At 38.9% G+C, this 27,241-nt stretch overlaps 1 protein-coding gene across 1 annotated transcript in view; it reads right to left on the minus strand.

Moving 5' to 3' along the window:
- Positions 1-27,241, minus strand: part of QSER1 (glutamine and serine rich 1) — a 44,051-nt gene that overhangs the window by 15,746 nt on the left and 1,064 nt on the right. Inside the window, exons 2-5 of the mRNA XM_014884591.2 lie at positions 11,861-11,970; positions 10,467-10,631; positions 3,476-7,174; positions 365-660 (exon numbers count right to left, since the gene is read on the minus strand). Coding sequence (XP_014740077.2) covers positions 365-660; positions 3,476-7,174; positions 10,467-10,631; positions 11,861-11,970 — 4,270 coding nt within the window. The remainder of the gene's footprint in view (positions 1-364; positions 661-3,475; positions 7,175-10,466; positions 10,632-11,860; positions 11,971-27,241) is intronic.

A 27,241-nucleotide genomic window follows, 5' to 3' on the forward strand; every position in this document is an offset into this window, starting at 1 on the left:
CCAATTCCATTCAAGTTCTTTTGCAAAGTTACACTTGAAAGTCTACTTAAAAAAAAGTCAACTGCCTTTCAAAAAAATTATGCTTTTGAATATTAAAATAGGTAGTTCCAAGTTCTAACAGAGGTTACCAGCACATAGATTTACTTTATTATGTATGTAGCATAAAATGGGTCATATACATTCAAAACATGTTTGTAATCTGCACTAGAAAGACACCTTTAAGGCATTTTGGCAGCAACAGGGAATGTTAGAATAGAAAGAGAAAACTAATCTGCAGCCTTTCCTCCTCTGGTAGTTTCTTGAGGCTAAATTCATATGCAGGGGTTTTGTGCTGTGTTTCCCCCCCAGCAAATATTCAGCTTACCTTTAGTGTCTCTATATCTTCAATCTTCACTACAAATTCATCACGTTCTCTGTACATCCCCTCTCCTTCACTGTCCATATTCTCCTCATCAGTACATCCTTCTATTGCAACAGTCTCCTGTATTTTTGCCAATTGTTCTGAACTCACAGCCTCCTGTTGAGCTACTTTTAAGGGGTCAGCTGAATTCATTTTCTCCTGCACGTTGCCTACAGGAGCAGTTGTCTGTGGAGATTCCTGCTTTATTACAGCACTGGTGGTGGTGGCAGCAGCTGTAACAGCTGTCACTTTTTCTGTTTCTGAAGAAAAAAATCCAAATTTTAGTTAAATTATTAAGGACTAGCAATGTAATATGGAACTAGGTTTTTCTTCTGTTACAATTTATATTAAAAGCAACTATTCTAGGAAAAACACCTGTTCTAGGAGTTAAAATAGAAGCAGTATTTGACCACAGCTAAATCTTAAACAAAACCAAAATATTGTAGCTAATATACCTCTGTTTGTATTAAACTGCTGCATCTGTTAGCATCTGGAATTAACAAAACTGATTGCTTTAGAAAACACTTTGATAGGTACAGACATGACCACCAGGTAATACTGTTGTACTTTGTGACAATAAGCAAATACAACAGCAAAGGTTACAACACTCAATCCTGTTATCTGCTCACAGGTCAAGTCGTTTGAAATTGGATTGCAGAAAGAGAAATACACGTGAAATTTGAAAACAGTTTCTGTGTAACTTTTGGACATTTAGCATTTATATCTTTTGATAATGTAACTGGAAGTTCCAGATTAAAACTTTAGCAATAGCCTAATGATTTTTAATATTAACAGAGGTGAGCAATAAGAACTCATGATACAAAACAAAGAAGGGAAAAGAGCATTCCTTTCCTCCTCCATTCCGAAGAGCCAAAGAGAAGTCCCACCTTTCAAAATTATTCTTTCCCACCTGAAAAAAATTAGAATCCTTTTTAGATATTACTTTACAGTCTTCTATGCCTATTAGTTTTAACTCTGACTTGTTGATCTAAAAGAAATCAAGTTATATTAACTATAACACAATTACTAATATCACTCAGGAAACTTAAACAACTTTACAGTTTTGTTCCAATCACTAATTGTTGACTTTTCACTTGAAAAATTATAAAAATGATAATGTATCATATTTTAACAAAAGCAACTCCCAACAAATGAGTAAAATGTCAAATTAATGTGTCAATACAAAAGCTATATACCAAGCAAGTGAAGAGTCATAAAATCTAATCAGTAAAATTGTTAATTTGAAATGTGTTCTTCCAGATATATCATCTCACACTATTGCAAATAAGTTCTGTTTCATCAGTGAGAGAGAGCTCTGACAGCTTTAATTAGACACACCATCATTAGTTGCCCAGGTATATTTACATATTTGTCAGAATAGCAGATAAAAGCACATGTACAACTTAATACTATAAACAAAACACTAGGTTTTAATATTTGTCTGTCTACAAAACAGGCAGAGGAGGGGATCACTAGAAAACCTGCAGAACACCAGCGAGAAAGAAAGAAAAATGTCATTATTAAGCATCTCGTACAAACAATCTTGTGAGTCACAAAACAGGAAAGTGAATTCAAGAAATTGGTGACAGAAATATTACATCCTTATGGATAACAAAAAAGATACAATAATATTGTAAAAGTAATCACTGCAAATAAAACACTAATGGAAATGCTCACCCAACAAAAAAAAGTTTGAAATATTTCTTTGGACATTGTACACAGAAATGGCTTATTAAAATTAACAAACTCCAGCAAGAGGCTCACACCATGGCACTGTCCAGATTTCAGCTTTCTGGGAAGAGAAACAACCACTGCTTTCTTGTTTGAAATATATATTCAACTGAAAAACACAGAAGGAACTTCATCCTCTGTAACAACCTTTTTGAAATGCATACACAACATAATTACATAGAAATAACCACAGAAAAAAAACAGTAATAGTAATTAAGATGAAGTATTGTTCAGCATCTCATGAATTGTGCAATATTTTTCCACTATCTTAGGTGTGATTATTACAATTCAAGTTTAATTTTGCTATGCACTTTTCAGTAAATCATGTCACACTTACAGGAAAAAAAATCTCCCTCTCTCCTTTAATCTAAAAAGGGAAACCATTACTTCATTCTCTCTTATTAAGAATCAGCTTACGGGTCATGAGTTCTGAATCCTGAGAAGAGTTACAGAAATGTTTCATTTTCTCTCTGATTATTTTGGAAGACAATGGTATTTCTCTGGAATTAGTACAATTATGTGATTGGCTGGATAGTTTCTAATTGCTTACCAGAGGGCAAAAAAAAAACCTTTACTGAAGAGACCTGTCTAGGTAAAAACATTCTGTATGCTGAAAATGCTTCAAAACAAAGCAGCATCAGTTAAAAGCTCTGCACACAGAGTACAGCATGGATGTAACACAACTGAAACTGAAAAGTGTGTGAAAAACCAATTAGTACTGTGATCAGTGCTGTCTGCCCCTCCGTGCCCAAACCAATCCTTCCCAGATTTTGTTCTTTTGTTAGCAACCTATCAACACACAGGGAGCTACAACACTCCAGATCAGCACAGCTCAAATGACTCCTACCTTGGAGCAGTCCAGCCAAACGAGTGCAGTTTACAAGTGCAAAAGTTGTTTCACACACACATCCAGTGCAACTTCACTGTCACAGAAAATGCATGTTTACCTAGCAAGAAATTATCACCTGCTGATGGCGATTGTTAATATATTCTCTTCCTAGAATTTTTTAAAAATAGGTTTAGAACCTCTGACATGTTTTGCTGATGTTCCCAGATGAAAATCATGAATCGAAGAGGACACACACATTATTCCAACTCCAGGCTAAACCAACTTTTTGGCATTAGTCCTACTTATTTAGCATGAAAAGGTTTATTTACATATTTTCTAATTGTGGAAAACACTATTTGAGTACATAGTCAATACACCTTTTGAAAAAAACTCTTAATAGTGGCCAAGACCAAAGGAAATCAAAACCTTTACCCGAAGAGAGAGAAAATATTTTTTTTTGCTCCACCACCTACAAAAATCTCCTTCAACATATGCACTTGTAGTAACCATTTTACCTGATTTGATCTTTTTGTCAGATGTTTCATCCAGGGCTGACAGTGCAGTAGAGATGCTCTTTTGAAGATCATGGTTACCACCCACAGAATCATCTTCATCAGAAGAAAATGACGGCAACGTTTCTAAATTTTTCTTAAGTTCCTCATCGGCTTTTTTGGTTGGACTTTCTCCACTGACCTCAGCAGCCACAGGTGGTGCTGCTGCTGGCTGAGGCTTTGCAGAGGGCTGCAGGCAAGGGGCACGAACTATTTGTGTCACTGGTCTCCTAGTCCTGTTTGGCATTCGTACAGCTGGAGTGGAAAACTGCTGCCTAGGCCCAGACTTTAGAAAGTCTAAAAAAGATGCAATAAATCCTGTTCTGACTTCAGGCTGTTTTTCTTCAACTTCTTTAATTTTTTGCCTCATTCTTTCCTGATGTTGGTAAGTATCATAACAACCTTCAGAAACAGGAGAAGAGTATGTGAAACATGAATCATTTCCTCTTGAATTTTGACGTTTACACTGTCCACTCCTTTTTACCTGCTTCTGAGTTGCACTGTCATCTTCCGCAGCATTTTTGTTTTGGCTTTTTCCTTTGCTTTTTTTCTTCTGAAGGTTCCCTTGAGCTAAATCTTGGCATTCTTCTTCAGTTCTATTAATGGCTCCATCTGCACTTTGGGGCACAGACAGAGGCTGCAAGGGAACCTTTGACTGGTTACCTGCTACTGTACCATCATCACCACCCACATTAAAATCATTCTCTGAAGCAGCACTTTCCTCACTTAGGCTCCTACCACTTGAAACAAACTCTGTGTCCCTTGCATTCAGTGTACCATCAACAGAAGCATCATTATCTTCCTCAGATTCGTGACTGATGCTAGATTGTTTCTTCACTCGAACAGCCTCCTGCTCCTCTTGACCAGGACCAAGGGTGGGAGAGGTCATTCTTATCGGTACACTCTGATCAGAAGTTTCAAGGTGCTGCTGATCCAGGTTCACAGTTTTTGTCTGTATTGTTGACACTGGGGTAAGATTTAGAGTAATTTGGCCTCCATTCAGAGAAATATTATTTCTGCCTGCTGGCTTTCCAACTACAGTAGGTGAGGCACTGAAAACAGAGGACACATGTCTGGAATCCAACGATCGGAACTGCGTTTTAGACTCCTCGCTATTTTCAACAGTTTGGATTTCCTCTTCATTAGAAGCTGATTTGGCAAAGTCAGATGGTGTCACTCCACAAGCTGCTGCTGTTGCTGCTAAGATGTCATCTACATTGGATAATATATTCCTCTCATCGCTGAGAAGTATAGATTCTGGGAAGCATATTGAACTAAGAGAAACAAATTGATTTTTTGCATCATGTTGATTTGTCTGAGTGAAATGATCTTTTGCTGTCAAATGCTGCTGTAGTGGTTTTGAAGACTCAGAAATGTCCATTTTCATTACTTCTGAATTCTGACTATGAAGCTGTTGCTGAGAATGACCCCCATTGCTTTGAACAATGTGACCATCCATCTGAAGGAACGGGTGTGTCACCTGCTGAGGACTCTGTATTCTTTGCACTTGTGGTGATGCCTTTGCTTGTCCTAAACCCGACTGCAGGATTGACTGGTGAAGAATCTGCAAGTCACAGGTTGACTCCAGCAGTACCTGTGCACTGGGCAAACACAGCTGATGACCATGTCTCAAAGCATGAGGCTGAACCTGTGGGGGCGTGCTAATGACTTGGCCCTGCTGCTCTTGAGCTTTACTTTCATGTACCTTGTGCATAAGGGAATGCTGTTGGTTTAGCTCCTTAGCACTCACAGTTCCCTGTGCTGTTCGCATTAAATTAGCCGTCTTTTTGATATCATGGCTTAGGCTGCTGATATGGCCAATGTTTTGGGAAAGCTGCTCCACAGAACTGACCATTCTTTCATCTTTTTTTGTTCCTTGAAGAGTAAGTCCAACAACTTGATCTTCAAGACGAGAGTTGCTCCTGATTACGCTTTGAGAGTATCTGTCATTTGCTTTTGAGACCCTGTAGGATGCATCCTGAGCACTGATCTCCTCCTCCGTTAGGCTTTGAGTGGAAGATTCAAGAGTAGCTTGCTGTTGCAATGCCTGCATGTCCTGCATTGATAATTCCTCCTCCTGTTTTGAAGAGGCATACAAGTTGGAGTCAGACTTCCTTTTAACATAGGACTTTGTTTCTGAGGAAGGTCTGTTGTTCTGCAGCGCCTGGGAGTGAGCTGGGGATGCAAAAGGAGACTGGACAGATGGCAAAAACTTTTGAGACTGTGGAGAGGAGGATTCTTGTGACTGCGAGTTCTGAGAAGAATGTAAAGAAATATAGCTTTGATTAGGACTTGAGGCTGGAAGAGTTTGTACCCGAGGAGATGCATTAAAGGAAAGAGAAGGCGACGTTAATGTTAAAGACTGCCCTGAAGAATAGCTTTCTGAAGGACTAACAGCTGCTAAAACTTGTGATTGAGATGAAAAATTTACTTGGGACTGGGTAACTGGAGATAAACCCTGAGAGTGACTAGAAGAGTAGCTCTGAGCTTGGCTGACTGAAGAAAGTTCCCTCATTTGCCCAGAGTAGTTCTCATTTGGAACTGAGGTCAAAACCTGTTCCTCTGAGGAGTAATTTAGAGTCTGACTGTCAGAAGTAATAGCTTGTGATTGCCCAGAAAAAGTCAATGTTTTATACAGTGAGGGCAGCTTCTCAACCTTGCTGGATGAGAAATCTTGTGAGTGGCTGACAGGTGGCACATTCTGAGCCTGGCACGACACGTAATTTTGGGACTGACTGACCGACAAGAGGCTGGGGAGCTGTGCTGTAGAATAGATCTGTGCTTGGCCTGTAATGACAGAACTCTGGTTCTGTGCAGTTTTGGCATAGCTTTGTGTCTGCACAGTGGGAGCTACACTCTGAGGTTTGGGGGTCTTTGTTGACCTCGGAGGCTGCTTCATGGAACAGTTTTTCACTTTTGCTGTGGAAGCAGATGGAAAACCAGGCGATGGAATTGCAGATGTGTACGACTGAGCAAGTTCCACCGTGACTTGAGAAGTCTTCTGCTGTGGTCCTCCATTGCTCACCTGAGTAACATCTCCAACTGGACTGCAGGATAATGCTGAGTGCCTAGATGTATCCTGAAAGTTAACTCCACTTGTACTTGTTAAATAGTTGTGTAAGGAATGCTGTGAAACAGTCAGTTGAGGCTGGACAGACTGAGTACTTGAAGGCCGCTGGTGGTGTTTAATAACACTACATTCTCGCTGAAGTGCTCTGTCCATGGAAGCAGTGGAACCAGTGAAGACTGATGTGCTGTAGGCCTGAGACACCTGCTGAGCTCCTCCAAGGGTCGAAGGCAACAAACTGAACTGAGGCTGCAGGAGATGGGGTGCAGATTCTTGAGCAGAACGGTATGTTGATGACTGGGGGGGTACACTGGTACTCAGAACTGAGCTGCCCAGGCGCTCGAATGTCAAAGCAGTTGGGACGGTGCCTTGTGATGTTTTAATCTGCAGTAAAGGGTCGTGGGCACTTAAGAGACCATTCGATGTAGCACTGAAAGTTGCATCCTGAAGAGTCAGAGAAGGGGTAGTAGCAAAGTTTCTGCTGCTGAAGGTGTTGGGATGCTGATATGCTGATAAAGCAGAGGTGGGTGGAAATGTTCCAGAGGTTGGCAGAGCTCCAGTAACAAATAGTTCTGTGGCTGTCGAGGAATGCATACCTGGAAAAAACAAAAACAAAACAAGAATGAAAAAGGAGAATAAGGGAGCTTTACAGGTTACAACACTGCATTTCTATAAATCATTTAACTGCAAGTTCTTACAGCATTTACAAATATAATGTTCTTTAGGATCACCACTCTTTAAAAAAAACCCCAAACATACATAGGGAATTATCGTGGGTAATTTTCAAAATGGAACTGCAGGGTTTTTTTCAGAATGCTGAACTCTATACCTGCAGTGAATTGCTGAGGGAAAACCTCATATCGTTAAGATGCAAATTGTTGATAAAAAAATTTTACAAGATTAATTCTGCTTTGAAATTGAAGGCTCTTTATTAGTTTTTATTTCAGTTTAAAAAGAACATCATAATAAAATGATCAAAAGCCCTGGCCACCTTTAATAAACAGTAAAAAGGCAAAATTACACCTTAGCAGTTGTAATACATACACAGTTTAAGAAGCAATCCCATCTCCTGGATTTACCCTCACCAATAATTTTATAACTCACTTTATGGGAAACACTTCAGAGTATACAGTGAAATAGCTAATGGTCTATACACTCTGCAATTAATTTTCTTAAAGGAGGGGTTTGACTTTCAGTACAAGCAATAAATATGATTTGTATGCTTTCTGAAGTGAGAGTCCCAAATATCTACAGATAGCAATTATCTGCATGGTGCAATAGCAACTATCCAACTGAAAAGTATATTACTTCTACCAATGGCTGGATGCAAAGGACATCGTGGCTTAAACAAGATTTTTCAACAGAATACACTACTCCAGCTGAAATAGGAGTATGACATTCCCTTGCAAACTTTGAGGCTTAGAGTAGTGATCCTTATAATTCAGTGTTTTTCACCCTGTAACTTGCAGACACTGGTGAAGTTTGTGTACTGTTTTCAAAGTCTACCAAGAAAAGCAAAGAAGGCAAGTTTATTCCCAGAGAAGCTTAACATTCCTGTAAAGGAATCGGTTTCCACTGGGAAATTTACCAGGGTATGCAAATCAGAAAAAATAAAAATCAGAGGAATGACTTGACCTTTTTCAGTTCTTGTATACTTAAAACCATTTTCAGCTTAGCATAATTTAAGAATAAATAAAAACTCTCAGTAAATAAAGCTTGTTTTGAAACAAATACTTCACTTAAAAAAATACTTCATTTTACAATACAGTAAAGTCTTCTTAAGCTGATTGCAACCTAATCATACAATTGCTTTTGAAGTTTCAGGTGAAGCTGAGAAATAAATTCTTTGTTTCTCTCTTTCAGTCCAAGACAAACTGATATGAAGAGATGTGATAGTGAAGGAATGCCAAGGTATTTTTCCTTAGTCAACAATAAGGTCTTTCTGAGTGAGAAAGCATAACCAGTGTTTTAGTGCATTTTTTCCCCCCATTCTAAAAACCTGTAACATCATGTATAACTGGGTTCTCTTTTACTGATCCCTACTGCTAGCACAAAGGAAAGGCCATCCAGAAGCATCAAAGAAAGGGAAGAATTTAAACTTGTTTCACCAGCAGATGTTAATTTCTCATCTAACCTGTATTTTACATTTCTCTTCCATAAATCAAAACCCTTCCAAATACACCCATAACTTCTTAAACCAGACCAGAGCCAGTCACAGTACTATGGTAGAGCAGTACTATGGTAGAACTGCTGAGCTTTATATTCTAATATTTGCTCAGGAGCAGACAAAAGGTATAGCAAAGGTACTAAGTTGCATGCACAGACACACCCTCACTACCCTAAGAAATCAAAACACTGATAACACAACCCACAGATCAAAGGAACACTTGGAAGGACAAATATAACAAACACAATGTTATTGTTTTTTTCCCCCAAAATCAGCAGTTGCAGGGTTTGGTGAAAACCCTAAAGTAAGAAATCCTTCCAAAAAAAGGTCACCCTACAGAGTGAAGAGCTCTTGCTTTCCCCCATCAAAAAAGTTTGTAGAAGACAAAGCTCTCAAAAGACACCTGGGAGGATGAAGGATTACAGAAAAACAGCAGAAGTATTAAAGGACAAGAGAAAGCTCAGAGAACTGATAATATTGAAAAACAGGCTTACTGATGAGTTCTTAGTAATGAGTACTGAGAAGTCTCTCAGTCACTGGTACCAACATCAAACCTGAGCCACTGCATGTCTCCCCATTCTTCACAATTCACTGTTAGGCAGGCTGCAGTGGAGAAAATGCTAGGACAAAGAGAAAAAAGATTTCTTCCCAGCTGACATTCTGATGTGAGGATGGGTCATCATAACTCTAAACTCATAACTGATTTATATTAAGATTGTTTGTCAGATTACCAGTGTGCATCTTCATCTGTGCTTTTGTCAATGTGAGTTAAAAGCCAGAGTCTCTATTCTCCAGTTTTTCAGTAGCTCTTCACAGAATGCAGCTGCACATTACCCTTAACAGAATGAGTGCAAACTGTCAACAAAAGGACTGTTCCACTCTTGCTACCTTGTGCCTCCTCCCCAAATCAGAACAGCAATCAGAGCTACACTGAGACACAGATCAGCCTGCTGATACAGAGGAAAAACATCCCACCAAAGGAAAAAAAGCCACTCAAACATTTTCTGCCAGATCAGTGAATAGATCCAATTCACTGCACAGCTGCACAATCTCTCCATAAGATTAACCAGAACTTGAAGCTACCCACAGATGCAGTAGCAACACTTATCTTGGTGTGACTGTCTACAGCAAGCTCGAAATCTGCAGTTTCCTGCTCTGCACAGAAGGCCTGACAGATGGGGGAGGTTTGTGGAAGGCAGTCAGTCTGCCAAAAGAGATGGCACGTTTGTTTAGTTGTAAATTCGATCCCGTTTTTCTATGTCACATGCACCTCAGATCTTCTTTTGGAGAACACCTTGCTCATTACTTCTGTGTACAAAGGGGCCAAAGCTACCCATAGACTTTTAGTACTAACATCACAGAAGAACTCTCATAGGGAATAGAGTTTGAGAGTGAAAGATTTGCTAGGAGGTACAGGTAGTGTGCCTGAAAATGCTTATACTGATAGTGAGAGCAATTCCAAACAAAGCTGGAAAATAAATTAGATTCATCAGACAAAATAATACTCTATGCATCTAAATTCCTTCTGAACACCCAGAACTTCTGCTCACATAAATCTTATGCTAACATAATTTCATTGATTTTGAGATTTTTAAATACTGAGATGTAAAAGAGGTCGAAAACACGGAGCCTTTTCAGTTAGTCAGAATATTTTTGTTTCAAATCTTCCCAAACATTCAATATAACAACGATAAAATTTTATTTCAGGAGAAAATTTTCACCTGTCTGCCAGGAAGGAGCCCTGAATTGTGGTAGAAGGGTAGATCCTGAAGAGACTGCCTGAGCAGTACGAGATTCAATAGCAGAGAGAAAATTCATAACTGAAGAAGTTTCCTTAGTGTTACCTCCAGCACTGTGCATACTGGTATCAAATATTCCTGAAAGACCTAGATGACAGTGGAGGGAAATGAAACAAAACAGATAATTCAGATGAACTTCAAAGAAGCAGAATCAAATAACAAAGATATATGTTCATAATTCACTAAAAAACTCCCACCCTATGAAACATTAGCAATCCAAAGCACATTGATTTTTCTGTGTTTAACTGTTATGCAGTGTTACAACTGCAAATTGGAACTTCAATATACATTTTAAAACCTACTATTAAATGTATATTAAATATGATGCTTATAACAGTATTTAGGTACACCAGTAAAATGCTTCCCTTATCTGAAGATTCACTGCTCCATTTTCACCTGGTTAAACATTCAGAATTCCTCCTGAAACATATTCAACCTTTCTATATGCACTTTCTCCCTTTTGGAGAAAGTTTGGACACACCTGTAGGACTGGCACATGAAAACAAGTTTTGGTTGCATTCCCTGTTTTAACAAACACCTTTATGTGTTTCCCATTGCTCAGCCCTTTCAATAGCAGGGGGCTCCGTGGGAAACACTGGTGAGATCCAGAGTTGTGCTTAACTGAGATTATGTCAAGAATAAACTGCAATAATTCCAACCCTCCACAATCCTGATCAAGCACGTGGCCAGGACACTACAGACTCCAGCCAGCACATGAGCCCAAACACCTTCCTTTGGCAACTGGGCTGCAAAGTGAGCACCAAGAGGTCAAGCCCCTTCTTCTGACACAGAGACAGGGTATCAGGATCAAAGGCACACTGGGGTACACATGTAGCACAGCCTCAGCTACTGCTACATTTGAAACAAATTTTAACTCTTCCCCAGCACCCTCTGGTGCACATGGAAGCAGCAGCAGCAGCGTGCTGCAGCTCACATCACTCGTGTTGTTTGCTTCAGTCTGGAGGAGCTGGCAGCATTTCTGCCTTGGAGGCACATAACATCTGGCCTTTACACACAGGCTAGGTCCTGAAAAGCTGTATTTTAAAGAATAAGTGCAGCTTTTTCAAAAAACAAGATATCAAGCATAACCTGCCTTTATATTTTCCTTTCTACTTACAACATTTTGATAAAAGCTAGCAACTGTTAACTTTGTGCTACACACTCAGCTTTTCTAACACCAGTTGCCAGCACTTATATGACAATCTCCCTTTGCTTATAAAATTCATTAACTTTAATCTGAATTACATAACAGTTGGTTGGTTTTTCTTTTTCCTCTGTAGCTATTTAAGCAGTATTCTCATGATATGGAGAGTTACCAGCAGGATGTTGCGTAGTTGAGTATCCAGGAAGCTGATGAGGAGCTGTGTATGTCTGTCTGTGAAGCTCTGTTTCTGAATGTGATGAATGTCCTCCTCCATAGCTTAAGCTAAGGAAGAAATTAAATATTATTAACAAAATGTACAACTACAAACAAAGAGCAATTACGACATTTCAATCACAAGCCAAAAAGTTACAGAAATACAGGAAAACAAAAGCCCAAGATCAGACAGATTTAGTTCTGCTAGGAAAGCACAAAAAATGTTAAGCAGATAAAAAAAAAAAGGTACTATTGAAACCTAAAAAGTCAAAGGGTGGGGGGGAAAAAAAAAATCAAAGCTGATCACAGAAAAGTTTATAAAGGCCTAGGTCAGAAACACAGAGTTCAACTGTAAGAAACACTCACTGGCCACTTTTTGTAATGATTACTGATATAAAGTCTGCAAAGCAGATAACTATGAATACATGCCCACTTTAATATTTACATTTTTAATTCCATTCAGACTTACAGGACCTCATTTAATTCAAAGGCTAAAATGACCAGGAAGCTGTGGGAGCAATAGTTTTTATTAAGATGTTGGTACTTTTGGTACAATTTAATAAAATTGACAGTGAAAGCACTACCAAGTGAAAAATCCATCTTCAGACCTCCTAGCATTAAGTGCAAGTTAATGATTCACAGCTTTTATTTAACATTTTTAAGTGAGTCACCTAAATTAACATCATGTTTCAATCAGGCTTAATGGAAGCAAGCTGGATATATACACTGTCTGGGTCCGTGTAAAACCAATATTGCAGAAAAGAAATAAATGTAATCTAAACATCAAGCAACCTTAGGAACTTGCCAAAAGCCCTAATGATTTCCAGTTTAAAAAGCAGCAAACAGAGGAGAAGCAAAACAAAATCCCCAAACTTTCAAGCTTCCCCAGACTCAGCTCAGCATAGCACCTGTCAAATGGAAAAAAAATGAAGGCCAGCATGACCAAGTAACCATTTACCTTCTTCTTTTCTTGCCTTTTGGACACTAGGTTTATAGGTAGCTGCTACTTAACTCTAGTGCACATGTGAGACTGCTTTAATTTCAAAATTCAAGTGTAAACAAATGCCAAAACAATCCAAACAATGAAACCCACAGCCCTCCTTGCTGCCTGCTGTAAGGGAAACTTCCCTTATCTTTCATCCCCAGGGATGAGGGGCAGTCACTCTGCATAAGGAAAAATTGAACTCTCAGTGCCAGGAATCATGACATCATGGGAAACTTGTACAGAAGACATCAAATAATATAAAAACTGGCAACCTCGCTGGCTTTGCTTCATTTCTGCTGAGATGATGAGAGGAGCCTCTCAGAGCACTGTGACCTGCACTCATCGGGAACCAGCAAGAGCCTGTCTGTGCAGGGCTTTCCTGCCCGAGATGCACAATCAGGGGATGCATTTTCCACTTCAGCAATGCTCTATAGTCAGCACGCCAGGCTACAGCACAAGCCTAAAGAATGAACCGAAATCCTTTGAAAAAACAAAGAACCTCAGCTACTGCTTTTCTCAGTTGTGCTCATTGTCTAGCACTTTAACACCTTTCACAGCAATAATTGCAATTTAGAGAATTGCCAAACCTAAATTCAGAGTCAGCAGATCTCTGTGCTTATTCTGTAGAGGACAGATCTTTGTGCAGTTCAACACTATGCCTCAGCAACTGATTTCTATTATATGCTGACTGAAATCTAACTATTTGCATCACTGCTATGGACAACTGGCAGACATGATTGCATGACACTGTAAGTTATTTTTTTTATTTACAGCATTAAACGTTTTCTATTATTTCCAGACAAAAAAAAAAAATTGCAACAGTGTTCTGCACATAAAACATTATGCAAGTAATAAAGTCAATTGAAATATAAGTATTTTTACAAGAAAAATTTTAAAGTTAAGGTGGTTTGAAGTTTTTGAACAAATTTGCATAGCTGGGAAAAAACCCCTAAAACATAGAACTTCAGACACCATGAAGCTTTCCTCAAGTCTTTATAATAAATAAAAAAACCTCTACATGAGAAAAGAAGTTTCTAGACTGAAGCACGGCAGCACGTGCATTCTTGGCAAGAATTATCTTCACTCACAAAAATGCTGAGCTTGTGAAAACTTCCCTGCAGCAGCAATAGGTTGTATTTATGTTTTCTTCCAAGTTTACTTAAAGCTTTTACTGATATCAAAGTGTGCAGTGCTAACTTCTCTTTCATACACGTTTTAAAGGCAAACTCTGAAGTCCTAGAGCAGCACAGCTTCCTTTCCCCATTCTGGATTTTCAGGCTGAAAGACTCTGGTGGTGCTCCAGGCAACTGGGGCTACACTTGGCAGCAAAAACACTTCTGGAAGAGGCAAGACCCCCAAACCCAGTACAGTATATCAAACTATATCACCTTATTCCTTCTCTTTAATTGTAAAAACAAAAGGTCATCAGCAAAAAGTGGATGAGCTTTAATTAACCACCCAAAAAAATCGGAAATTTAAAAAAAATTGTTGTGAGGCAGTTTTTGTTTGTTTGGGTTTTTAATTATTTATTTAAATTTCTATTTATGCTGGTTGTTCAGTGAAGACTGTGATTATCTCCCCCCTCTTCATTCCTCTACAATAAACACCTTTTTCTGTAAAGTACACACTAATACCACAAGACAGCTCAACACACAAGCCTGCAGAGCAGAGGCAGAATGCTCTGGAAGATAAAAGGAACTTGCAAAAACAAAATTGCACAAAGACTTTGTAACAAGAAGGGCGCTAGAATTAGAACTGTGATACAAAAATAACCTGTAGATTTCAGCACTCAGAAACATTGTTAATAACTAGAACCTCAAAATTCTGGTAATGATGGGCATTTTAGAACACTCTAAGTATATGATGGTGCTTTTTTTTTTTAATACAAACTCCCAGCTCGTAGTTAATGCAACCGCAACCTCAAAATTGAATCTGACTTTCAATAAAAAAACATTGCATTTATTTGAACAATTAATTGTTTATTGTATAATTACTGCTTGCTGGAATGTAGATTCTTATCTCAAAAAGCCTTGCATATATGCCTTTAGTTTACATAAGCTTATCCTAAACAAGCACGGCAAGCTGAGACATTACCGCCTTAAGGTTTCTTTTTATAAAATTTAACTTTTCAAACAGATGAACTTACACAGCATGTAATTCGCATATCAAAAATACATCCAGCATGGCAAATACCCTCATGGCCACCAGGCTCTGTGTGCTCTTGTTTGGAAGTTTGTTACAATTGTGCAAGTTCATACGTGCACTGAAATGTCAGATAAGTTACTGGAGGAACACTCACGGTACTTGGTACTTTGTCATGCATTGTTCCAAAAGCACTTGGCCCTTATCACTGATTATCACAGTGATTTCCACTGTCATAGTGAACTGCACAATGCAGTGATTACTGCCAGGAAATAATATTAATTTGACACACAGATTTGGAAAATAGTTCCCCCTGAAGTATTGAAAATATACATTTAATTTTAGAGTAATATTTAAGAGATCTCCTGTAAAGAGTTACCATTACTTGTCATTGCTGTAATAGTGCAATCAAAAATGCATGGAAAAAAATGACAATGGAAGTGAAGTGACTCAAATATTAATCTGATTTTTTTCAGCTACACCAGCTGGGCTAGTAGAAGATTTTTACTTCTCCAGTAAAATTTCTGGAAGAAAACTGTACAGTCATTGCACTTCATTGTTATTAAAATACCTCAACCTTGATTTACAACTCCTTCTTGTTAGCCCAGATTAAGTCTGTCAGGAATCAACCTTTCACACATCTGCTTGCATTGCTACTCTCACAATCATTTATTTTCAAAGCATTCTTCAATCCAATAGTTTCATACAAATTCAGGTCTCCATCTGCAAAAGGTTATCGAGTCCCATTGCACTCACCACCCTCCTCACTTGCCAAGACAATTATCAGGTTTATGCTTCACACAAGTGAGGGATGCATTTTTCAAATTCAAACTTAGATAGAAGTAACATTTCTACATGGAAACAAAATTTAGCTGCAATAAACACTGGACATTCAAGTAAATATTTTTATTTCTTTTACTTTCTTTAAATAACTTTGCTCTCTGAGGCATCCATACAGAATAAAATACAGAAACGGAAAACAAGCACTTTACATAAATATCGTTGCCCCCTTTCCATGTAATGATATTCCTTTTACTAAGTATAAAATAAATGTTTTCATCTTTCTACTTTATTTTCTAGTTAAATCTTCATTACAGCTTAGCAGTTTTTAAGGGTTTTGATTGATTATTTTGCATTTGGTGTTTTCTGGGGGGGTTGTTTGGGTTATGTTTAGTTTAGTAACAGCAATCATTCAAGTGTTAGAGAAGCTCACAATGATTTCATGGAAAGCTGACCAGAACTCTGCAGGAGCAAAGGACACTCCTGGGGACAATCCCTTGTTCTTAGGCACTTGTAACTCCTGCCTCTCACATAAAGGAAAATTGCTACAGAAACATTAAATTCAATCATGAAATCACAGAGCACTTTCAAAGCTTTCAGATGGTGCGGGCTGTGCTCCAGGTGAAACTGGACACCTGCAAGACAGGTGGGTGCACAGGAAAATGCAGCTCCAGGAGAATCCAGGGGTGCTCCCTCCATCCTGAGCAGGGAATTCTGCACCCCAGCACCGGGGTCCTGCACAGCCTGACTGGTCTGGCACCAAAACAACGAGAGCCAACAACCCAGCGTGCACACAAGGCATCAGATTTGAGGCAGACCAGGAAATTTGATCTCATTTTTGTCTGCCTGTTCTGCCTTACTGAAAACAAGAGCTCCTGTGACAAGATGACTCTGCACAGCCCCTTTCTAATTAAATCACCATAAAGGAGATTAAAAAGAACAGCCATAGCCTCATACTGGCAAGAAAATACCTTTAAACTCACAGTTTGCATTTTATCTTACTTGAGATACATGTGAAATAGGGGAAATACCACTCAAGTTTCCCTCTCTATCCCAAAGCTCAGATATTTGGCAAAGGAGTCTCTCTTCTACCAGCTATTAGGCTGTGCTATAGCAAATTCCACTTGGAGACAGAAAGCAAAGCCATAAAACCGACAAAAGCACCTCTAAGTATTAAAAATGTCATCCTAAATGTAAGATATAGAAAATTGACATGCAGCTTACATCTCTTTTTGTCCTCTGTATTTGATTTTAGATGTGTAAAATGTACTTTCAAGGTTGTATTGCCTGCTGGCAAGTACATAGTTAGGACTGCTTTAACATTACATGCAACATTTATTACTTTCCTTAAATCCTTATCTTTGTTATTTTGCCTTTACTCAAACATCTCGTGGAGAAAGAATGGAAGAGTATTACTTGAAAACATTACTTGAATTTAATACAGATGAAATGGAGGGTAAATGGCCCATCAGCTCCCCATTGTAACAGCAAGAATTCCCTGTTTGCTAATCAAACTAGAATGTAATTCAGCATCTAGGGGTTATCTGCAGCTCAGTATAAAATTAAAATTTAAAAGCAATGTTCCAGGTAGATGACCTCAATCCAGAAATGGGTTTAAGCTTGTATTTTTAAAAAGCCTTGACTCTAAGAAGCAGAGGAGGGAGTCACCCAGGAAGAATGTTGCTACTTAAACGAGCTCAATACCATTAGTGACACCAAGCCACTCCTGTCCAACACACTCCTGGAAGTTTAAAAGCACGGAAAGTCCTTGAAGACAACAGAAAACAGAAACAGATAATGTTTCAGAAATTAATTCCAATGGAAAACAAATGCCTTCTCAGCCCAGAAAACTAATTTCAGTGCAAAACATTTTTTAAATTTATACAATATGTGATTTTTCACTTCTATTTCCCCACTACAGACATACTGGGGGAAGGGAGAAGACAGTGCAAGCACAAATTTGGGTTGAAGCCTGAAAATGTTGGCAGGTTGAAGAAAAATAGGAAACCAGCCTACTCCCTGCATCTAATTCCCTTGATCCTCTCATTAGGTTATACAAGACAGGACAAACCTTAACATTTTATTTGCACAAAAAGAATGTTTAACAATCCAGAAGAGTTGCAGTGTCCATGTGTCCTGAGGTGACTTTATGATGCTGAATTGTATCCCCATTCATCTGTTTAGCCCAGAAATAAGTTTTGTGCTTTTAAACCTAGATCTGAGAGCAAAGGGGGGGGGGAGAAGGAAAAGGGATGGAATTTTTTCACAGCTGTATTTAAAAACATAGAGATTGTCTGCACACAGATGTTTGCCCCACACTGCAAGAAACAAAAGAAAAAAATTGCTCCTTGAAAACTAAAGTCCACCGCTGAAAAATGAAAATAAAATAATCTTTAATACCTCAAGGTACATAATGCATTCTTTTAAGGAACAGCACACATCTTTAGCATTTGCCTAGCCAGTTCTTTCATTACAGCAAGAATAAAATAGGTGTCAATATTTTTAAGTATTATTACCTTAATTCTTCAAGATAGATAACTTTTGGAAAGATGGAAAATACAGAATCAGACTCCAGTAGTGAGGTAAGTCAGTAAATCACACAGGAGCAGCATTTTACTGACAAGCTCCACTGTTTGTTAGTTATGGCACATTCTCCCTTTTAATGCAATTATACACTACATATCCAGTGTAGAATATATCCCATCCTAACACACCAAAGGCAATCACCCTCCATTCTTTCATTAATTTGAAGCCATAATGTTAATTTCCCCCTTCAATTCAAAGGCAGAGCCACCAAGAGCATGGCTGACACTGCCACAATGTGGGCCAGTGACTGCCCGGAGGTACTTGCAAGAGGAAACACTCATTGCTTCCTCGCTTTCTAGGAGCAGAGATAAGGAGCTTCTAAGAAATAGATTTTGAGGTAGAAAATTACATGCAGGGAGCTGCTTCAATAAGCAAAAGTTCATGCTGTTCCTGTGATTCTTCCCCTGAATATATATCACATCTTAAGTGGAAAAAAGAGATTTTATGACACAAAAGGTCCATCTCCCTTTTATTCCCATGTTAATGTGTCTGAACTCCTTAGGCTTGATCCTTTTAAAAATGAAAAACAGGAAAGCCAAAATAGTCTTACTGGGACTTTAATACCTGAGTGCAAGTGCTGGCTTGTCTGATTAAGTAACCACTGGAGTTCTTAACAAAGACAATATAATTCTGTTTTCAAAAAAATCAGTTAAACTCTGTCTTGAAAATATGTATGTGAAAACTAATACTCAAATAAAAATCAGCTATTTATAAACTTTGACTTCAGTTACTACTAAGGGACTGGACAAACTACTTGATTGCATTTTTCAATGCACGCAACCTAAATCAGCTTTCTTTATGAGGTTAGTTATGGCTGAAATGCAGCACACTTAACAAAATAATTTTTTAAAATCAGAACTGGTAAATTTGGAACTGCTTCTGTTGGCTTTGACCAAAAAAGCCTTTGTAACTTAGCTAAAACAACTCTCTAACAGAAATTTTGCAGCTTACAAAAAAGAAACTAAAATTAAACTACTATGTCAGTCTAGAGCTCCTGATGCACGCTGTCAAATTTCAAGGTCTGGAAAGGAGCTTTCAGTGCTTTCCTGCTTTGAATATTCAAGACTAACTTTGATGTCCTTATTAACACAGTATCATTTAAACAGACACTCTAACACATTCCTCCCAATTTGCATTATAATGCAGTGTCAGAAATAATTTTAAGACATTTGTTTGCCAAGCAGTGTTTTGGGGATTAATACATCTTCCCTGACAGCTTCTACTCTATCAGTGCCTGCAGAAACAGGAGTACTATTATGGTCTGTGCAGCTTCCACTGCTCTAAGATCTGCAATCTTATTTTCTTGCCTTTTGAGACACAGGATTGTTTTGTCACTATGTTTATTTATCTTCTTCTCTTATCTTCCCTCGATGAAAGAACTTTTGCTTTAACCAGCAGAGAGTAGCTGTGATTTTTTAAATTATAAATACTTCTCTCCTAGAATTTTATTTACAATTTCAGAAGATTTTTGTAACAGACAGTAATGGAAACCTAGCACTTTTTCTCCAATACGTGATGCTATTCTGTTGTCAAAAGTGTACTTGGAGCATATTCAAAACTCTTCTCAAGATCATTCCATATTAATGGTTGAACACACAGCATAATCCTCTATTACAGCTGAGATATACACAAAAAGATTCCATTACATTTAATAACAATTTTTTTTCAAAATATAAAAATCAGCAGAGCATTATCTCAAGATGTGGGTTAGCCACATCAGAGCCTTAATAAAATTACAATTCATTTTACCTATTGAAATGCTTTTCAACTCTTATCCTCCCACAGTTATTACAGCATCATATTTTGTGGCAAGCTTGAGTCTTACATTTAGGGTACTACAGGAATACTTAATATCCCATTTCTTGGTAAGCCCTTTATTTTCCATTTATATGGAAAAGGATGATGCTGAAGTTGAGATTTTCAGCACAGAACTCTTTCTAAGAGTAAGAAGTGCAAATACATGTGTGCTGTACACCAACAGAGCCATCTTGAGCTGTCACTGGGCTCCTTTCATTACCAAACCCTGAAACACTTTCCAGTTCCACAAAACATTAAATACCATTAAAAACCCAGGCACAAAAAAGAGCCCACTCTGATTTACAGCCCTCACCACTCAGTCCCCAGTGCTCAGGACTGGAATAAGGCACTTTCTCAAGGTTCTGTGAAGTTAAAATGCACCCCTGTGAAGAGCACAGAAGAGGGGCATCTACTCAGTGACCACACCTGAGATCACACATCCTGCCAGCCTACAGCCAAAAATTCAGGGCCATTAAATGGGATCCAAGCCTCCTAGCATGTCCCCATGTCCAGCACAGTGTCTTCCACATCCCACAACACACTCCAAGGGCTAGGCAGCTCATATGAGCACCTTTAGATTCAAAACAAGAGGTATCCTTATGACTAACACCACTTCCATCCCAATTTAGGAGGTGTGCCCAGGAAAGATCTAACATATTAACAACACAGCTCATCATAAAATACAGTAGCAAAGAGTCCTTCACATTAAAGGAAGCATTGCAGGATGTTATTAACCAAGTTTATAAGAAAAATTCACATAGCTCTTGAATTTAGCTCTTATACCTCTTCACAACTGCTCTCCTCATCCTAAAACAGGTTTAAATTTACATTAAAATCTTGCAAAGGGGACCCTGCCTACCATTTCATTTGTCACAAGTCACTATTTAGCTGAATACCAGATGAACCCAATTGTGTGTGAATGCTCAAACCAGAAGATGTGTATTGTTCAAAACTGTAGAAATACAATTACAGCTACATGGCATTTACTTTGAGATAGGAAAAACTACAGTAGATGAAACAAATTCCTTAAATATGCCCCAGATATTGATATGAGCTTTCGTGATGATCCTGCAAATATTTAAACAAAACCAAGTATTAAACAGCACAACACGAACTAAAAAAATATCCTTTAATTGGTGAAAAAAAGTATTCTTTTTAAAACAACAGTAAAAGGGAGTTTTTTGAAAGGGAGAAGATGAAAATCCCATCTCTCTCCAGCGGTGCTATCAGCAAATTCCAGTCACCAGTGCCAGCAGCTGAAGGTAGTGAACACATGGTTGTGTTCAGAGTAGGGAGAAGTTGGCTTTCTACAGTCACTCTTCACACAGCAAATGAACTAATGTTCAGATTCAAGAAAAACTTATTAGAAATCCTGTTCTTGGCAGGCTCGGCAGGACATAATGAAATGGGACGAACACTGGGATTGAAGGATTATTCACTGTCTAGCACTGGAATTTTTGACACGAAGAAGAGAGAAAGTAAACAGGATGTGGTGTGAAACACCAAGCTGCCATATTTCTGAGAGGGATTTCCTGGTCAGGAAAAAGGGCAGCGTGGAAGGTGCAGCACAGGCTGGTACACTCAGCATGGCCCTTTGGCACCTTCTGGATGACCAAAAGCTCCCAGAACAACTTGCCAGACATCTGGAATACCACACCAAGGGCTGGAGCCCTCCAACTCTTCTCACAAAACACTGCCAGCTGAAAAAGGAGGGATATCTCCAATGAAATCTAGATGTATGACTGCCCCAAGTATAACTCCTGCAGGATTATTAAGGAATAAATGCTCCTTAGCATCCTGCTGTGTAAACACTATTACTCTAAGATAAGGATGCCTAAGGCTGCCTTCTTCCTGCTGAGCATAATTGGTTGCACTTTTCCAAGTCCTAAGCAAGCAACACAGGTAGGCAGGTAGAAGGAAGATGAAAAACAAGAAAAGCAATATGGGAAAGTAAAAGCTTGTCTAAACATATGCAGGTTCTTGCAGAATTGTTTTGGAATAAGAAACTTTCAAGTACACAGACATTCAGGAATAAGAGCTCCTTGCCCCTTTTTGTAGCCCATCATCAGAGGGGTTCTGAGGAGGCCCTAACAAATATAAGTGTACACTTAGCCCCAGGTGTGTCCAGGGCAATGAAATGAAAGGAGCCATGTAACAATGACAGAAACAGAAGTAAACCCAGAAAGAAATTGCCCAGTGAGACAAGTAAATCTAGTACTTAATAATCATGCACTCTGTCCTCTCTGAAAGCATTTCTCCTTGCTTAAAAATTCCAAGAATTTTCTTTTCTCTGCCACTTGCACGGTACAGCAACAAATGCTGTGCTGGAAAGGCTGGACTCTGCATGCTGCTCAAAGTTATTTTTGTCCTAGTTAAGGCTGCTAAGCAAATTCTGAAGTGAGACTATTAATGTACTGCCTTTTAACTGTTTTTTGTTTTGATTTCTCTTTCCTTTGTTTGTTTAATGTATGGAATAGGCACTCACCATGCAAAGTAACTTCTTGACATGCAAATTTGTGAAAGCTTTGACAAAATATAACAAAGATATCCATGCAAAATACACCCACTCTATAAGAGCCCTAGTATTGTTTAGAACTAATATAGTTCAGGCATAGGTGGGTTTTTCTTAACAGAGAAAAAGATTTTTCTAAAAACAGCTTCCTTCCTATGACAGCATTATGCCAAAATCAGCAGCAACTCCAAGAAAAAAATAAAAGGTGGGCAGAAGTACAGAAGAAACAAGGTGAAAAGGTTGCTCTCTGTTGGTATAAAGTAAACATACCTATGATTAAAGTTAACAGGATGAAAGGCAAAATACACACGTGGGACTGGAAACACTTTTTGCATAGGTAGTGGAATACAACCCCCCTTTCTTGCAGAACAATGAATTCTGTAACGTGTGTTGAAGATGTTGGCTCTATGAGAAAGGGCTCACATCTGAAATATCCCTGTAGGTGATCTCTAGAGAGATCTGGCACCCAGCTAACACAGACACCAAGTGCTCCTGGCAGGGAAGCAGGCAGCACATTTACTGTGGGATGTTCATCGAAGACGGTGACACGGCGAGACTGAGCCCACCTAAACCCTGTCCAGGACCCCTGGGCAGAGCCCCTGCCAAGGCCACCCAGCTCACTCCTGACAGCTCTGCTCCCTGCTTGTCCCCAGGTGCCACAGCCGGGCTCCAGTCTGACAGCACAGGTACACAGCACAGCTATCCAGCCCAAGCCATCCACTGCTAGGAGACTTTTGTGATGCATTAACAAACGAGACCAGCTCCCCGTGCAGTTGCACAAACACCAGAGCCAGGACAAGGGAAGAGGAAGGGAGCCCCTTTCAGCAGCAGTGAGCCTGAGCAGCCAGCTCAGCCTTCTCAGGTAACTGCACCCTCTAAGGTTCACCTCATTCCTTCTGCACATAGTTCTTTATCACCATTTCTCACAGCAGCAGAATGACACACACCGCTTGAAATCTTTCATGTAAAGCTGGCATTAAATCTTACACAGGTAAGCAGTGTAAAAATCCAAACAATCCTGGCTGGCTCGTTTTGAAACTTTAGCAAAGATTTTGCAAGAAGAAGACCACACATCTGCACCAGGGAAAAGCTATGGGACGCAGAGCAAGAATGCATGCAGCCTCTGTTCAGTCAATCTTTGACCTTCCCACAGCTGTGATTTCAGCGTGTTTCAATGCAGGTGAAAAAAAAAAAAAGGAAGGCCAACAAAAGCCAGCAAGTCACTGTAAGGTATCTGTGCTATACCATGGACTACTTGTGTTTATTTTGCATGTATAAATGCTTCAGATATAAACTATGGCAGAAAATTTGTTAAGATTTTTAAAGTGACCTGTCTTTCTATATTTTTGTAAAAATTATTTAATCTTTCTGTGCCTTTTAATACAAAAAAATCTAAGTATATTCCCAGATTATGAGCTTTCCTTTCAACACTTGAAATACTACGCCATAGGGAACTTTTTGTAGAATGTGTTTAACAACAAACATTGGTTTCACCTCTCAGAACAATTTCATCTGATGAAAGAAAATGTTCTCTGCTTTTCTAAAACACTCTACACTTACAGAGTTCCTATAGCTATGCAAAAATCCATTAGAATTTAAAATTGAGCCTTAACTAAAACAGAATTATCATACAGCTGTTACAATAAGCATTAGTTTGACAGCTATGCAAAATGAGTTAAAAAACCCATCATAACCATTTATCATAGAAGTGTAAGTCTCCCATCTATGTGACTTTGCAAATGAACTATCACAGTAACTAACTCTTTATCTTAGATTAGCTGTTACAGGCCACGCTAGCATAATGCCAGTGCTATCTGTTGTAAAGAACCATATTGAATTAAATTATATAAAATCCCATATGCTTGGGTAGGGCAGAAATGGATACAGATGGACTACCAGGCATAAAGGAACATCAGAGACCATGGCCATCACCATAAAATTTAAATCAACAACAAAATAATTATGACTGACTTCTAATCACATATAGCAGATTTGAGCCTTAGATCTGTGGTAAAAACAGAACCAGAGCTTTCCACTAGCAAAAATCCTTCTCTAAATGAAACCCCAGGAGCACTCCCAAGTCAGAGAAACTCAACCAGAAACCTCATCCATTATCACCTGCTTCCATGCCTCCTTCCAAGCAATTACCACAGTCTCTCACACTATTACACACCACCTGTTTTCTGAATACTCAATAATTCCTGAGCAAGTAGCAAGGGAACCTGACATATCTTATCTGCTATTCAACAGCTTTTGACAAAAAGAGGGTTTTAAGCACAGAGGTAGGGTTTTCTGACAGCTACAGTGAAAGGCCAAAAGTGGCAATGCACTCCCAGAACCACCAGAAATTCCTGTGTAAAGGGTCTGGGAGTCAGGGACACGGAGGACAGGAGCAGCCCCTCGGTCCCTGCTGCACTGTCCCAATGTGCTCCTCAGCAGGAGTGGTCCCTGCTTAGTTAGCACAGGGATCCCAGCGATTTCCACCAGCTCCCATCCCCAATTCACCACCTTCTCCTATTCCATGGGAACAGTTATGTCACAGCAGGCCTGGTAGCCATGTCCCTATAACACTTCACCACACATTTCCTTTGAGTTGATAAGAATAGTGCCATTGCACAGACAAAACAGTGCCTGCAAGAAATAAGGAGCAGGATAAAAACCAGATGGCTGAAGTGAAGCGCAGGAAGACAGGAGCAACGCTTGTAGGGAGGAGAAATCATTTTGATGAGCTGAGACTGTGAACATGGCTCTCCACACAAAGGGAACATAGCCTGCCACGACACAGCCTACAACAGTAGAACTATGAAATTTGAATGAAATATTGTTATCTGTATCACCTGAAGGCTGAATTCTTTTCAAGCAAGTACCAGATGAATACGACACACATTTTTTAATTTAACATCAGGCTAATGCAGCTTCAGCTGTTGAGATGACTACCTGTCAACCACAATCAAAAACACCATTTCAAAAAATGGGATGTGATCTGTAACACAAGTGGAGGGCATGGACAGCATATTCCCTTACAGTACATCCATACCTTCACAATTTCCTTCCAGGCTGGTACAAGCCTTGGCAGTGATAGGAATGACTCTTCCATCCCAATTCCTCAGCAACTTCATCCATACAAAGACAAATGATACCAGCACTAGAGGAAACCACATGCACCTAAACCCAGACTCTATTTATCACTGTGTCCAACATGGCACAAATCTTTAAATCTGGCCAAAGACAGGGTATATTAATTCTTATTAAAATGACATGAACCTAAAGAAGCCAGCTCAGGAGAACTTCAAGCACAAAATATGATTCATAGTATTTCCCCTGTTCTTGGTACAGTTAAAAAAAAATAGTTTAAATGTTTCAGCCAGCACATTTTAAATGCATCATTTGACACCATATATAGAACATAGAGAGGAAACTCCAAAGAACTAAAACAAGGTCTTTTGCACATCGTTTCCTGAAGCATAGCATAAATATTGCCATATCATACAGGGATGCAGTAATACTAATTTGACTGATATAGGCAGCAGGCATTGATCTAGTGAGCTTCTGCATGGTACTTGTCTTGGGACTTTTCTCCATGCCATTCCTTCTAAAGGATTCCCAAAATGTACATTTAAGACTGCAGTAATATAGCAGCTATTAAAAAAAATGGAAAATGTGTTGCAAAACCAGGGGAGTTTAAAATTATTTAAATATTTAAAATTTTTAAAAATCATCAAGTAGTTGTGTTTATTGTAAAATCCAAGAGAAATACACTCCTGCTTCTGCACCACCTATTCTTAAACCACCTGAGAAAACCAAATCTCCCTTATGGAATAGCTGGCATGACCCTCAAGAGATAAGGAGAGCTGGCAAAAGCAATATAGAAAGGACAGGTCACTGACTTTCGTTGAAATCAACATAGCAACATGACCAAAAGCAGTTCAATGATTAGGCAGAAGAATTGGGAAGAATGATACAGAGACCTTACTTTGCCATGCAGGCAAAGAGAAACTGACTCAGAGAAACTGGCTAAAGAGCTCCATGGGGCAAGGTTTGGCCAAAAAGCTACCTGTCCTTGCAATTCTCTGTGAGACAGGGAATGTGCAGTCTCACATCCCAGGGAGGTCCTGTGATCTTCTCACTTAACATTGGCTTAATTGCATCTCAGATGCAATGTGCACAGTTCAGGAAGGGTGACAATAACCTGGAGGAAATCAAAAAGAAATCTGGGAGAATAACTGAAGTAGAAGAAAAAGAAAAGAAAAAAAAACTCTGGTAATAAGCTTCAAAAGGTTATCTTCTTTTTATGAAGAAAAATAAGTAAAGCAAGAAAGTAATTCAAACTCATAAGAATTCATAGGCAACATATAACGGGATTTTCGGTGTTGATGAGGCTATAAACAAGACTCGGTGGCCAGAAGCTAAAGGTAGCCCTCGTCATATCAGAAATAAAATATAAATCAGTCACTTGTATACTTCACTAAAAATTCTGCTGAATTCTGCCTCATTGGAAAATTTTAACTACACCTCCTAAAACGTAAACTCAACTTTCA

This window comes from Sturnus vulgaris, chromosome 18 (genome assembly GCF_052056855.1).
Source record: "Sturnus vulgaris isolate bStuVul1 chromosome 18, bStuVul1.hap1, whole genome shotgun sequence".
NCBI lineage: Eukaryota > Metazoa > Chordata > Aves > Passeriformes > Sturnidae > Sturnus > Sturnus vulgaris.